The sequence below is a fragment of the Augochlora pura genome, chromosome 4 (assembly GCF_028453695.1).
Source record: "Augochlora pura isolate Apur16 chromosome 4, APUR_v2.2.1, whole genome shotgun sequence".
NCBI lineage: Eukaryota > Metazoa > Arthropoda > Insecta > Hymenoptera > Halictidae > Augochlora > Augochlora pura.
The window spans coordinates 8,858,608-8,874,750 of NC_135775.1; the positions used below are offsets into that span (position 1 = coordinate 8,858,608).

The 16,143-nt window shown below is 42.2% G+C and overlaps 1 protein-coding gene across 2 annotated transcripts in view; it reads right to left on the reverse strand.

Annotated features, from left to right (window-relative positions):
• Positions 1-16,143, reverse strand: part of LOC144468917 (neural cell adhesion molecule 2) — a 451,988-nt gene that overhangs the window by 3,592 nt on the left and 432,253 nt on the right. For both annotated transcript variants that reach the window (XM_078178726.1, XM_078178727.1), the window contains exons 7-13: positions 12,488-12,632; positions 12,251-12,381; positions 8,009-8,168; positions 6,752-7,045; positions 2,330-2,638; positions 1,083-1,409; positions 145-335 (exon numbers count right to left, since the gene is read on the reverse strand). In XM_078178726.1, coding sequence (XP_078034852.1) covers positions 145-335; positions 1,083-1,409; positions 2,330-2,638; positions 6,752-7,045; positions 8,009-8,168; positions 12,251-12,381; positions 12,488-12,632 — 1,557 coding nt within the window. The remainder of the gene's footprint in view (positions 1-144; positions 336-1,082; positions 1,410-2,329; positions 2,639-6,751; positions 7,046-8,008; positions 8,169-12,250; positions 12,382-12,487; positions 12,633-16,143) is intronic.

Sequence of the window (16,143 nt, forward strand, 5' to 3'; positions counted from 1 at the left end):
GGAGGGTTTTGAAATTAGTAAAACGATCCATAAATTAAATAGGGACGAAACTTTGAGCAGAACGTGTTGGAGCAATGTCCCGGTTGGTAGTTCGGATACGGGTATAGGGTGGGATAGGTAGCAATTAGCGCAAATTGAACTCACGCTTTTATGTTTTGTCGCCAGATTCGAGAACTCGTGGAGCGGCATGCCGTTGCGAATGGTGCAATAGCCGGCGTAACTGCCGTGACCACTGACGGAAGTGACCGTCGAGTGTTCTAGCAAACTTCTCGATGGCGATGTCTCGATCGTTGAGATCAGGCGTCGCTTCCTCAAGTACTCGGATGGCTCGTCGCCTACGCGAAAACATTGCGAATTAGCGTCGATCATTTAATTATTCGTTTTTAGATCAGCAAGACTTTTGTGATTTTTCTACAAATATTAATGAATTGCTTCTGCAAAAAGTTGATACTTTGATCTCATCTATTGAAAACTCTCAAGAAGTCTACAAGTCCATTAATTCTTAATTGACCAGGTGGTGTTGCGTATTTTAGAATCTCTCAAAGAGAAACACAAGTATCGTCACTACATAAATGTTTCTGTAAGATCAGGATTTGTTTTACAATTGGAAAGAATTTTGCTTTCTGCGTTGTTGTTCATGTTTTCGTATCAATCTTTTGTTATAATTAAACTGCGGATTTTACGCATTCATGACAAACTTGAGGGAATATAATTTAAACGAGTATAAAGAATAGTATAAAGTATGAAGGAATTTTAAAATGTCAATCTATTATTTTTAGTCTTCTAAAATGATCAGAGAACTTGCTATTTAGTCTTTATCTTTTTGTAATTGATGCGGGCAATTTTTAATTTTCATAAAACTCCGCAGTCTAGTTAAAATCGATATCTGACGAAAGCGTAGAAATGATATTTGACAAAATCCGCAGTTGAACGATAACTATCTTCATTCGAGGATCATCTGGTGATCACTCGAATCGCATGGAAAGCTTTAATTATTCCGCATAATAGAGGTCCTTGGTTTGGCAAGCACAAAAGGCAGTTTCCAAGCGGGGACAGATTCAATGAATTAGGAATCAACGAACCGGTGATTTGCTGAGGTATGATGTCTGGGTTTTTCTCGTCGTTTTCGCTTATGTCGCCGCTGCTCTCGAGCTTCCTGAAGGGACTGCTCGGATGTTTTTCGTCGGAAAGTAGACTGCTTGCCTCGCGGAACCTCAGCTCCCGCTGGATCGGCATCGTTTTCGTTTGTTTGCCGTGGTCCTCCATCTGCGACTTGCTCTGCTCGTCGACTTGGGTGTGCTGAATTCTGAGCACGACCATCACGATCACGGCGACGATGATCAGCGCGGTCACCACGCCGATCGTCACGCTTAGCATCGGCATCAACCTGAAATTCTGTCTCGGTCTCTCTGGAATCAGAAAGACGGAATTCATCCTCGGAAATGCATTACAGACTTTAAGAATCCATAATAAGTGGATTACATTTATTGTGCGGTTTATAAATTTCTCCAATACCAAACTTACCGAGTCCGTCGAAACGACGGACTTTGCATTCTTATTTTAAACTTGCTGGTATTATAAAGTCTTTGAAATGATCAAATAAATTTGGTAATTCAAGCATATATTATAATAAAAATAGCAAAAGATCTAAATGAACGTCCCTTTCATAAAACACGTATTCGGCAAGTTTTTTTGTTATTTCAGTTCATTGTTTAATTGAATTAAGATATTATAAAATATTATTTTCACAAATATCAAAGTACAAATCAAATTAATATCTCATTTGAAAATAGTAATTTTCACTTCTTCAAAGTTCAGGGCTGTAATTTGGAGAAATGTATTTGAATTACACTGTATTTTAATTTAACTGCATTTCAATTGCGTTCGAGATTAAACTAATTGGTAATTTAATGAACTGAAAGTTTTATATCACGTAATTGAATAACAACGTAATCGACATACAATGTAATTAAATTGCGTAAGTGAATTACAACGTAATTGAAATACAATATAGTTAAATGACGAATGTGAATTACTACGTAATTGAATTAGTACAATTCTGATGCGAGTCTAGCGATGTGTGTGCAGCAAGGTGCAAGTAGCAGCAGCAGTAGGGTTCACGGAGACCAAATAGTAGGAAAAAAAAGAAACTGATGGCGAGAGCGCGCGGCTCGCGGCCGGAAGAAGTTAGCCAGGTCGGGTATAGGCGATGAAATGTTTGCGTAGTTGCTGTCACTCGCAATTAACGCAGAAAATGAAAATTTCGCCCGAAGTTCCGTCAGCGATTAGTTCAGCAATTAGCATGGGGGGATTCGCAGTTCCAACTCACCCGACTCAGACGTTAATTGTTTTTCGGGCAGCCTGAGGGTGCCTGCTTGCACGACCATCGCCTCGCTGCGCCCTTTAACATTGTAGGAGTAGATGCAGGCCTGGTAGAGCGCACCTGGATCGAGGTTGCTCACGCTGAAGCTCGGCACGCGGTTCGTCAGGTTCGCCTTCAAGTCCTGGCTGTTGCTCTCCCTCACCTCCATGAGGAAGGACTGCGGCAGACCGCCGTTGAACCCCGGAGCGCACCTCACCGAGAACGAGTTCGTCGATGTGTTCGAGGTGGTGCAATTGTGCACCATATCCGGTCGACCTGGTAATGCAGCCGTTTAAAATGCAGGCCACGCGCGCGCCGTTATCGTTGCGCTTGTATGCGCGGCGTATCGCGACGACAATACGCGGGAACGATCGCGACGAGGACTTATCTCCGGCTTCGAGCCGCTTCGTTAACCTCCGCGCGCAATTTATTCGAGAGCCATTCGGGAATTCGGTGGGACAGGCCGAGATGGCCAGGAAATTCGGTTGAACCGGGCGATTTGGTTGTTCGTATGGCACACAGCTTCTTTGGGGCCGTTCGTGCCAAATCGATTGCCTCTCGTCGATTCAGGATCGGGAATTTAGATCGAAGTGATTCTTGAGCTTAGCTCGACTTTACCGTGCCGTATTTCTCAAAAAATGGTAGACGGAATTAATTTCTCTCGCATCTAAAAATCATTTTCACGCAAGAACAGTAGAGTGTACAACCACGTAAACCGCGTAGATCAACAATTCTAACGATTATTGACAAATGTAACTTATAACTTACGGAAGAAAAATCTTGAATGAATTTTCGCGTTATCGTGTTTAACGTGACGGACTTGGAACAGCTATGCAAAACGCAAGCAGCTTGAAAAATTACTCGGCACCACACATCTTGACATTCCAATTTGTATTTCATTCGAACTGAATCGCTGTCGAGCACGATTCACGTTCATAGTAAAAAATTGAACGCTGCAGTTAATACCATATAATTTTCAGAAGACAAGCGTTCGAATTTTCAGAACCCGGGGCAGGAAAACGCCTGGCAAACGGTAGAAGCCGTGGCGCGTTGTTAATGGTACGATCAAGTTGAATAAGATATTCATGGTTTGTCGATCGAGAAGAAATAGGAAGTTCGAATTGTCGGACTCGAGATGAAAATTGTGGGTTGAACGGAATCAGTAAAACGGGAGCCGGCACAGTCGAGTATTTCGAATATTTACAAGGGTGTACCGAATTGGTTTAGACTTTAATGTGGCGTATGCTCAAAGCTTTCGAAACGGTGTCGAAGTGGAAGAGGTCAGAAAGAATTTATAACGGTTTCGCGAAATTTATGGGCGGCACGGGAGCTATCAATAAGGCAGCGACAAATTCGAGGAAACTTGGACGCGGTCCGACAGCCGATATCGATCGCGTTCGCGTGCTACGTGTCCTCGCCGCCTTCGAATCCATTGAAAATCTTCGAGGCCTCGCGCGGGAAAATTCCCGGCGACCGTGAATATCTACTTACTCTAATGACTCACTCGCGATAATCTTGGGGAAGCTACCGTACATCAACGCTGCGGAACACCATTTAAAAGTTAAGAGAAGAGGAAATATAAAGGGTCGACCCATTTTAGCTGGCCCGTTAACTTAATAAAATGCTTCATATCACTAAATGGAGCGAAGTTACGAATACGTATAACGCGCTGCAGCCGGGGGTAATTGAAAATAAAAGGGAATAGTTCGCGCGGCGACCTCGCGGCGAAATATAATTACATGTAATATATTAGATTAAAGACTCGAAGCAATTTAAGTTCTTCGGCTCGCTGGAGGTGCGACCCAAATCGCGTTTTTCTTTCGTAAACACTTCTATGTGTCGCATTTAGGTCATAGGACATTCGTTTAACAAAGAAACGGCGTAGAAGGGTTGAATTGATTTTTTACCAAGAACACGAAGTAAGCAGAAAGTCTGAGCAGTCTGGACAGTTGAAGAAATACTGGAATTTTATATTATAATATAAATGGTGGAACAACTAAATAAATACTGTCTTTTAATTCTTATAAAAGAACACGCGTTAGTTGCTTCTGAGGTCACCACCCGAGCAGAATGACCGATCTCACATTGTTTATTTTTAAAATGTTGAAGTTACGAAGACTCTTTACACACAGTTGATTAAATAAATTCTTGTAAATAAAATCTTGTCATTTGACAAAGCAATGCGCTTTAGTCACTTTCAGAGCTCGACAGGTTTAACGTTAACGTAGAATCAATTGTTATAAAAGTAATTGAAAACAGCACCTAGATAGTGTGAGATTAATGAGATCGATCAGAGAAGTATCGTCAACAAGCCAGTAGAAAAGTTTATACACGATCGGACCTTCGTGCACAATTTCCCGAAAATTCAAAGACATTAGTATTCGGTCGGACACATTGGAAGTTCTATTCTTGAAACGAGAGTAAAATCGAATCAATTCCAATAGTCTTTTTCGAGAAAGTCCTTACTTCCACATTGATGGAGATATGCAACCCTTTCAAATCGACTGATTTATGCGAGCAATCGTCGAGCACTTAAGTGCAAACGATGACTCTTCGGATTTCGTGGCGGTTTTCCCTGCGGCCGGGTTTCTCCCGGCGATCGCAGCAATTCGATCGTTCCGATAGATCATCGAGCGACGCCCGCCAGAAAAAAAGGCCATCCTCACACCGCGCCACCGGCCCGGCGCACACGCGCGCACACACGCGTCGTAACGAACTTCCATTTTAATCTCCGAACTCCTCGATTCCGCGCGGCGGGATTGTCGCTTTTGAGAAGTCAGCGTAGCGCGAACAACTCTGGATTAACGTGCCGCGGGAATTTTTTTGTAATTACGCCGAAACGCGGAGCTTTCATTTTTGTGTGTGTCCCCCCCTCCCCTAACGTTTCCCATCCGTCTGATCCGGGCCAGCAATTTTTTACTCGGCTATCGTGGCCCCTCGCGTGAAACTGCGCCCGAGAAAAAAAACTTCACGCGTTACGGGACGACCGTCGCGTATCGCGCGAACTTTCCCTATAATAAATGGCGAAAGCTTTTTCGCGGTTCAATGGAAAATTGTCGGGAGAGTCGCGGCGCAAGCTGGAAGCCACCCGAGGTTATTTATTATCTCGACAGAATGGGATAGCCACCGGCCGGACAGGTAGAACAAAGACGTGACAGGTTAGAAAGTAGAACAGGACAGCATCTGACCGGACAAGTAGCTCGGGACGTCGGCCGGCTGGTCGTGGAGGATTGAGAAGTCTACTGGCCAGACAAGTGGAACGGAACCGTTACTGGTCAGACGTGGGGCTCGAGACTTATGGGTTCTGACAAGTAGAACGGTCGTATTGCAGTTTAGGCGAGAGTAACAAGTTAATTCTACTAAATTCTAGTGGCGGAAAAATCTTGACGATTTCCCTTTGCTCTTCTCCCGCGGTTTTTGGAACTGCGAACTGCTGAATAAATTAGCAGCACTTTCATCCACGCTTGACAAAAAGCACTAGTTTTACGTTTACATCCATTAATTACATCTTGTTTTATATAGGATAAAATTTGTATTATTTAATTGAGCGAGTGGGGTACTATGAACTTTTCTGATGGTTGGTATATGCAACGCCATTGGATGATAATCGATATTTTCTTAACCCTTTGCCGTACTCCGAAGAGTATGATACTTGATCTAGTAATAACCTATTCAGTATGAATGTTATTGTAATATCAAATATTAGTTTTACTTTTTTATAATTCAAAATTTCCATTAACATTCAGTTTCTCCAATATAGTACAGTAAAATGGGATTTTAAAACTTAGTTAAAAATTAGTGTCACCCATAGGGGCATAACGTGTCAAGTCGGAATAAAATTTTATTTTCATGTCGGCAATATTTAATCATTCAACTGACCGTAAGCACGCAAAAGAAGGTTGAATCGTTGTAACTGTGAAGCTAACGGTACGATAAGGGGTTGAACGCTATCATGTGCTTTTCATTTCACGATGTTGTAATTAACGTTCGCTTAAACGCAACTGCAATTACTTAAAAACGATCGATTCTTTCACGCCCAAATGTTACGAACGCAAAATAATAATAAAAACACTGTCGAATAATTGGAGTTCCACAGCGTTCCTTTTTGTTGTAACGAAACAATGTCCACCTACGTCAAAGCGCGACTGTGACTAGACATTCGTGACTAAATAAATTCCGTTTCGAAAGAGTGTTGTCCGTCGAGTGGAAAGCAATTTGTTAAAAAATTTAATTTCCTCTGTTATGCTTTGTTGTCTTTTTTCTGCCGGCGCGTCAGCAAATCGCTCGGTTATCGATCGAGAGGCGATGGTGTATCGAGCTCGAACAGAGGCGGAGTTTCACGGCCGACGGGAATTTGCATGATCGAATTACCACATAAAGATACCTCACCGGCCGGTATGATGTGATAGACGCAGGGCACTTGTTGATGTCCAATTCGATTGGTCGCCCAGCAGAGCAACGTGCCGTAATCCAATTCGGTCATGGGTGTGTATGAGACGATCGAGGATGTGCCAGCCCGGGCGATATGGTCTGCGCCCACGTTGATACTCTCCGCGGAATTGTTGAAGGTCCAACGGAATTGAACCTCCGGCGGGTTCGCGTCCACTTGGCAGGATATGTTTGCCTTTTCTTGTTTCGCCACGCCGAGGACTTCCGTTTGGTTCCGTTTGCATGTCGGCGCGACTGGAATCATCATTTAAATCGCCCGCCGGGTTATTTTGATCGTTCGTTTGCCCAAGTTCTGCTTGGATTGCGTTGTTTATCAAATTATTACTTTCTGAACGGTTTCTAGCTGGTATCTGTTTCTTCCAAATAGTATCGAAAATTTTATTGTTCTAAATATTTAGCTATTTGAGCAAGTATATGCAAGCAATAAATATACATTTTAATTATTCGATAGGAAATTATTAACGACAGATTAATGATGATTAGATTGCGGATTTTATACATTTTTGTTAAAAGTTATAGGGTCTGAAATGATACTGTGAAGATATTTGAACAATTTGAAAATACTTTTATATAATGTATAACTTATTAAAATTATTAAAAGAGGAAAGACATTTTTATCTGGCTTACGTTTTTTACGATTAAAATAGGAAATCTTTACTTTGCAAAAAATCCGCTATCTAATAATAATTCAGTATATGTTACTCTTTAGACTCGTGAAAGCAAAACGTTACATTATGAGCACGTGACCTGCTCAACCCTTCCAGCAATCGATCTTAAGTTTCTTTTTGTTGACGGTATAGATAGTTTGTCATTTTTCGTAGTTGTTTTCACAATAAATAGATTACACGAGGGAAGGTTCTCGCTATAAACAATCCTAATCTCGCATGTTAAATTATTAACGTGAAAATTGAGGAGATACAATGCACAAATGTAGTGCACACATGATTTAATGCTGATTAAACCGAGAGGGATGAAGGGAAGCTAACAATATAGGAGAAATAATCTAATTGTTCGCATACGTGCCGAACCGCGTGTGTTTCGTGTGCTCGGGCAAACAAACAGTCTGGCTTCGTCAGAGAACGAACGCTTTCATCTAGTAATTCCGGGGAACCGATTAGCCCTTGTTACCACGTGTGCTTTATGTAATCATAGAATTAGGCGGCGCGAGCATTTAATTATTTCAATGAAGTCACTCACACATCACGTTCAAGTAGAACGGCGAACTTTCGCCGTTTCCTTCGGTGTTGTGCCCGATGCAGGTGTAGTTCCCGGCGCTTTTGCGGTCGACGACCTGCAGCGCCAGGCTCTGATTGCTAATAATGATACCCTGCGCGATGTTGTGATGGAGAGGCTCGCCCTGGAACAGAGCGCAACGAACGTCAGCTTCCAACTTTCGGCGATCTCAACCTTATAACCAGACAGATCTTATGGTTGCTGTTATACTATTTTCTAGCTATTAAACAATTAAGAAGGAAAGCAAACTTTTATTTTATCAAAGAAGAGAACAAATTTTTACTTTGCTTCAGTTCGTTGTAATTGAGATAGAAAAGTTTTATTTCGTATAAAAATTTATATGATAATCATGACACTTTGTTAATCTGATTGCCTTCAATCTTATATCGCTGTTTATGGTTAACAGAATTGCATTAGTAGGATCATCAGTAAAGTAAATCAATATTGTTGTGGTGTCCTCGGCATTTTCCGATTAAACTTAAGGTCGCTTTTGTGAGAATCAATCTAAATTTTCGTTGTGATGTAATTTTGTTATTTTTTATTTGTTTTTATTTTGAAATTGGCTCACATTATAAAAACTCTTTTATAGGAAATGAATTAGAAATGTCTAAATAAATTCAGTCTTGTCGTTTCGATAGAACAACACACGCCGGTCACTTTTAGCGCAGAATTTCCATTAACGAACAGAAAGACGGCTATAGATTTTCACTTCCTTCGTCGGCTATAAATTGATTAGCATCAGAGACATAAAGGTACGCGCCAAAGCCATGAAGTCTAATAAAACGTGTGGTAGAAAATTTCAGGTATTGACACGAGAGTTAAACGGATGTCGGCAATATATTAAGCTTCCTCTATCTACCTGGCGCGGAAGGCAGTTGAGTTTCCGTGTTCCGGTGGCCCACGGGAGATACGTGTGGCCGCGTGTACACGTGTACGTAACGCTTCCGCCCGTGGTCGGATGGTACAGCAAGATAAAAGAGACTCTGGCCACGCGATCGAACTTATTACGAAACTTTGAATACCTTGTTCGCCCGAACTTTGTTTCCCTTTTTATACTAATAGACTGCCGGTTCACGGCGCGGACTCTTTCGAGACGCGCGCGAACGCGCCGGTCCTGCTTCGTAACCGGCGAACTTTCTCGGTATCTGGCGCGGCCCGGGAATGGGCCATTTTCGAAACTTCCTGATCCTCGGAAAATAGGCTTTTCTTAAATTGCGGCCGATATGCGAGGACACGGTCGCCCGTAAAGCCTCACCGGCCCGTCGGGCACCCGACACCACCGGATACCAATGAACGACACGTGTCTGAATGATACGAGTTCTTTCGCGCTAAGGCCTGGACCAATTTTATTCGATATACAGGGTGTCCCAGTTTTTAAGGTTCAAACTTTGTCAGTGTATTCTATGGCACAAAGTAAGAAAAAAATGTTATCGAAACATAGGTAATATAGAGCTTTGTTAAGAAGTTATAACAAAATTTAAAAAGAAGAATATTAATCAACTTGATGTTACTTGGATCAACAATATTGTGTTTTGAATCATTAGAAGAAAACGTTCTTATTTTAAGAATACTTTACACCAATTTACTTCAAGCCAAATTCTCTCCTCTAAATGACATTGTTACGAGCCGAGGGCCACTGCACACGTGGCCGGAGGTTAAATGAGTTTGTGCGGATATTTTGTATGGAATGCGTGGACTGGCCGATGCCTCTTTCATCACCGGGTCGCCACTTAGTAGGATAAGGTTTCACGGACTGGCCGTTGCCTCTTTCATCAACGGGTCGCCGCTAGTAGGAAATTGCGTGGACTGGCCGTTGCCTCTTTCATCAACGGGTCGCCACTAGGTGTAGGGATAGTTCACGGACTGGCCGTTGCCTCTTTCATCAACGGGTCGCCGCTAGGTGTAAAGGTAGGGTAAGCGTGGACTGGCCGTTGCCTCTTTCATCAACGGGTCGCCACAAGGTGTAAAGGTAAAATGTTTCGTGGACTGGCCGATGCCTCTTTCATCACCGGGTCGCCACTTTAGATAGGAAATGCGTGGACTGGCCGTTGCCTCTTTCATCAACGGGTCGCCACTGGGGGATAGGTTTGGTTCACGGACTGGCCGTTGCCTCTTTCATCAACGGGTCGCCGCTAGGAGGAAATTGCGTGGACTGGCCGATGCCTCTTTCATCACCGGGTCGCCACTAGATAGGAAGTTGGTTTCGTGGACTGGCCGATGCCTCTTTCATCACCGGGTCGCCACTTATTGGGTAATTGGGTTCTGGATTGACTCTAAATTTGCCTCGTAACTTCAAAGAAATGTTAATAGATACACCTCGAGCGGCAAAGGTGTATCTTTGTGGGATCGTTACCAACAACTGACTCGAAGTGGGAGATGGAATGAAATAACTTGTACACTGAATTGAAAGTAAACTAATATAATCTAACAACTTCAGTCTGTTACAAGTGCGTAAGTGTAGTGTAAGATTCGCGATGGTCCTAAGACACGCTCCCTGGTTTTCGCACCAAGTCGGCGGGGGTTAACTATTGCTCGAAGGAGAACTTGACTCGATCTTGCTACGTCTCGCGTCGTGGTTAGACTTGAAACTGCCCCGATGAGAAGAGAAATCTTAGCCCTTTTATACGCGGCTGAACTAGAATATTTGGTGGTGGGGACTGGGCCTACGTGACCAGATCATCCCGCGGATGATACCGTGACATGTGGTCCCAGCCCTCAAACTGGCGTCCGTTAGAAGACTAAACATTTCTTATGTTTGAATTGTGGGGGCCTACACCGCGGATGATACAGTGACTCGGAAACAGGTGGTCCCAGCCCTTAGGCTGGCGTTCGTCGGAAGACTAAACATTTTTGTATTATGATCGCGGAACCGTGCTCCCGGCCGACGTTAGCTAGCGTAAACCTTCAAGAAAGGAGCAGAAAAAACGTCGGGAGTAATCTCCGTACGTAACAACATAATCCTTGAAATAATATGCATAGAAAATGTTCATTTTTGAGAGATCTTAGATGGATTCATCTAATTTCGTCACAGAAGAAAATAATCGTTCCTCTGGTACGGAAGATGAAAGAGGGAATGAAGATGTTAGTACAATGCAGATTCAGGGCTGATTAATTAGATCATAGTGTAATTTCTCAGAAGAATTTCGTGATTATATCAAATAGTTATTTCATACAATAATATAATAATATTTCAAACAATGTCATTTTAAATGTGGCTTGGTCTGGTCCACGGAATCAAAGTTTATGCGAATTACATTAGATCGAACGGTCTTAGAACGAGTAGAAACGTGGACGCAGGATTGTCGTAGGTCAGATGGCAATGGTTGAGGACGGTTCAAAGCGGATTACGATCGTTATTGGGAAGTTGGAGTCTACTGGGACCGTTTGTCACCGATCAAAGTAAAATCCGGTTAAATGTTGGGATAACAATGTAGCATACATATCATGTTTACAGACAAACGGCTGCGTTTATGGATTGTTCTAGACCCTCACTGCCCTGGTTCAGTTTTGTATGCGGATGATAACTGCTGACAATCATTTAATGTACATTATTTGCAGATAAGGATATGACTTTAAGTAAATATTTCAATAGTAATAATAATTTTAACTGTAGACCAAGTAATGTCTTTTTGGGATATAATCTAATGCTTTCATCATTATCGGGATTCGTGTAGTCTATAAATGAACATATTCGATGGAGAAAGAATTAAATAAATCTTCAACCTTTTCTTTGGTGTATTTACTCTCTGATTAGTCGGGGGTTTTCGTTAATAACTTGTTAACATTCGAACGGCGAACCTTTTTGACAAAAATATAACTTAGTGTACTTCGACTCACGTATCAACTTATCTATCCACTTTTTACAATTAGAAACTAGATTGTTCAATAATATTTATAATAGTAATAGTAAAAATAATAATTCTTATTCGCTAATAAAAAAACAAAATACAGTACCAAGTTAAGTAATCAAACAGAGTGCAAACGAGGAAATAAAGACAGAAAAAGATAAGGTTTATAACAAATTGTGCGAATACAGAAATCCAGGTATCTGAAAGAAGTGAAAAGCGTTTATACTCTGGGTCCAAATGGACTCGAATCCCGACGTTAACAAAACCGCAGCCAACGATTTCATTGAAGCAAAACCGGAGTGTAGCCGGGAGTTCTAGGACATCCTTTATCAAAATAAATATAAAAGGGGTTGTTTACCAAGTGCCGCCATTCCACCTTGTACACGGGTGGCTCAGCCTGGATCAGACAGTCGAAGTAGACGTCGGCGCCCTCCTGTATCGCGTTCGGGTTCAGATTCGCTCCTAGCTGTATCCTTGTCTCGGGCGTGTCTGCGAATTGAACACGTCAATAAGTCGCAGCCTAGCGTAATAATCGTGACGGACCGCACAGCCAACCGGTACCAACGGGTCCCGAGTGTGTCTTTAATACGCTTACAGTGTATCTCGAGGTCCCAGCCGTCATCTATCGGCTCGGTTCCCATGATTGAGTTTTCAGCCCGGCACGACAAGTGTCTGCCAGCATCTGCTCTGGTCGCCCTGAAAGACAGGGTGCTGGTGGTCGTGTTCCCGTCGCTCGAAGTCTGTAACAATATTATGATAACTTCCCTCCGTTACTTTTTATCAACCGTGCTTTTTCTACCGCGCATTTTTTACATCCCAAACTCCCCACCACGTTCGTGAATTAACGGCGGATTTACGGATCAGACCGGGAAAATCCAGTAATTAGATGTCCAACAGCACGTATTTCTCTCATGCAGAATACAAAATGTCTGTGTTAATTTCAAGATACAAAAGCTACGTGAACATTTATTTCCGTTTTTGTGGGATTTCTTTCATTCTCTCAACTACTTCTATTGTTATTATGCCATTTAATTCTATCATATGCCACCACTAAAAATTGTATCATGTTCTAAATTAATCTCTACATTTTCAAATATTTTTATATTCTAAAAACTTAAAAGTACAATTATTGTATGGGTCACAAGACTCAATTTCATTTGTATAAAATGCACTAAGTCACGTAAAATGAAAATATTGTAGATCGGAATAGCAATTTTCGATTTTGAATTAAAATAGCCTCGAGTGCAAAGAGTATGATAAACATTGAAAGTGTGCAAACTCTAGTAAAATCGTTTTGTTATCGTTTTGATATTCTTGTAAAGCCAAGGAAGAAAGTCTCATCAGCGGCTTCGTGTTATCATCTCGATTCGATAGTTCGATAGAAATATCTCTATTAAATTTTTTTCTGGTGAAAAACTTGCGGCGTTCTCCGCAAATTACCTTAGACCGGCCTGATCATTATTGACTACCACAGGCCGCAGGATGACCGTGATGGATACCGGTACTTCGGGGATTCTATGATTTAATTATTTTCACGCCTCTTCGATGAGGCGAAGGCCGACGAGAAAGAAGAGTATCCCGTGATTTATCGGCCGTGGAAGCAAGGAAACTTCCTCACCACTGTTTCCCATTATCCCCACGATAATATAGCAATATGTTATCGTTAACCCGCGTGTATCGAAGGTACCGCGCCACCACGGGTCTCCTGGCTGGAATTACCGGGTCTTCGTTAAAGTCTTCGCCCTTTTTCCTCGGCCGCCGTCGTCTGAATTACGCGTTATCCACGACGAACAAAATGGTAATTCCATCGTCTGACACTCACCTTCCGCTCCGCACATCTTGTAAATTAGAAATTTTAATTCCCTCGTTGAAATTCCTTTCGCGTTACCGCGTTACTTAATCAAGATATAAATATTTGAGCCGCGGAGATTGAGAGATAACGAACGCCGCGGTGAACGCGCGGCGGGCAAAGTGGCCAGGAAAGGAAACATAGAAAATATTGTTCCGAAGTCGATGCTTCTCATCCCATAAGACTTTGCTGTGCCGCTTATATAAGAAAGTTAAACAAAAGAGGATGAGGCGTAAGAAGAAATACGACGGGGGAACTCCTATAATCTATAGGAGAACGACGGAGGAAACGAGATCGTTCTTCTTCCTTCTCTTCTTCCCTCTTCTTCTTCTTCTCATCCTTTCTTGTAATCTTCCAGTTTGGAAAGTTTCGTTTCGCCCACCGCGCGCGTCCCGCTTCCCGTCTAACACGCTCGCAACAAGCATCCCTCTCGGTGAATACTTCCTGTTTGAATTGATAGACGTTTCCGGCCAATCTTTTGGGGACGATATAGCTGATGAAAGTTTTTCAAAGGATCTGCGACGAACGAGCCGAAAGAGACTGACATGCGCGTTACCAGAAATCCTGCGTAGCGTGGCACAAACATTTTTTGGCTGATGAGACATTAGAGAGGGAGGAATTATACTCTTTGTAGTGGATACGCTAATCTGTTATTTAGTATCGATCCAGCGTTTGTGAAAGACGTTTGCTTTCAATAGGTTTGTGGTATGAGGTTGAGCAATTTCTTATTTTGTAGGAATTTGTGCAAAAGTCTACCTTTTAATCATTTTATTTAGGGGAGCACTGCCAGGGGTGAGATATTTTTATTTAAGATAACGAGAAAGCTAAATGATTTGAACTAGGTTCGGTTTAAAGCATTCGAAAGATTAGTTACTTTACTACAAGAGTGCATATGTCAATAAGGTTTCTCCTACGTCTAGTTGTATTTTTCATTTTCTCAACTCGTTCATTATGATAAAAAATTCTATGCAATGCTATATGTCAACATTATTAAGGAAATATCTGATCGTCACTCTTCGATAAATAGAACAGGTATTTAAGACATACTAGCTCTACATATGTATGGTATAATTACAAAATAAATATAATTCTATAATAGTTAGATTCACAATTTTTATGATAATCGTAATGCTCCATTCATGGCAATTCTCGCCTACTTTAATTGCAAGTGATATTCGTAAAATTCCATCAGGTTGACGTCAGATCGTTAACAGTTACATTTTCTAAAAATAATTTCCACAAAAGGTAACCATGAAAACTGATACTGAAAGAGTGTCTCGATTAAAATCAGTGTTTTGTAAAAATTTAAAACTAGTCGAAAGAAAAACAAATTTGTTGAGAATTTCCTTCTTGATTCCATAGAGCATATCTTCACATAATTCTGCTAACTGTATCGTCGAAAAAGTATAGAAAATATAGTCCATTGTTACAATCGAAGCAATTGAACTTACGAAGTTTCCGGTTAGCACATTAGACTATCTGGGCCAGATCATTATAATTTTCCAGGCGCAAGAATGTTCCGGTAGTTTCGCCCTACCAAGTACGCGAGAATCCCTGCGAAGAAGAACGAAAGTTCAACCAGCGAAGGGCACTCAGTTTCTCGGCGAAGAACGCTTAATCACTCTCGAATTGCCCGCGGAATCCCTTCGATTCGTTTTTCCGTTTCGCGGGGCCGTCCGCCAGTGGCTAATTAATTGGCGACGCGTCGTCCCCGAAGCCGCGGGCCATTTTAGCTTAATTACGCGGCCGTAACGAAAGCATGCAGTCGACCGCGGAGTATAGGCGCGGCGTTATCACGTCACTGGCTTACTGCGATTTAAATTATTCGTCGTCTAATGGCGCTTTCAGCGCGGCTTAAGCACGCGGTGAGGTGGGCCGGGCCAGGCCGGGGCCCAGATAACGTTATCCTGGCACGCTATCGCGCACGCAGGGGAGAGAATGCGACACGGGATCCCACGCGTAAGCATCTATCCCGGGGCTCCTTCGAGGGACTACGCCGAGATTACAAATTACGCTGAGTGCACGCGCCGACGATGCTAAATCGAATCTCATTGGTACGCTCTCACGGCCATTCCTCTACCGTGTTCCACCTAGCCAAACCGGGCCAGCGATACCTGTGCACCACTGCAGTCCACCGTCCGTTCTTGTTTTCTTAACGGTTGCAGTAGCTTCTTGAAAATAGTTCGCCCGATTGATCGTTTCCTATTACCACGCTGCGGATCTTTATGTGCTCAAGGAGCACACGATCTGTTCAAATAACCAATATCGATATATCTTGCAATTATCGAAAAAAATATATTCGTCAGCAAAATGAAAGCATCATTAATTATTAATGTTAATATTTGAACGGTTGTAACTACGTTAAATGATATCATAGAATCGTGATTAGTTTTTTAAATTAA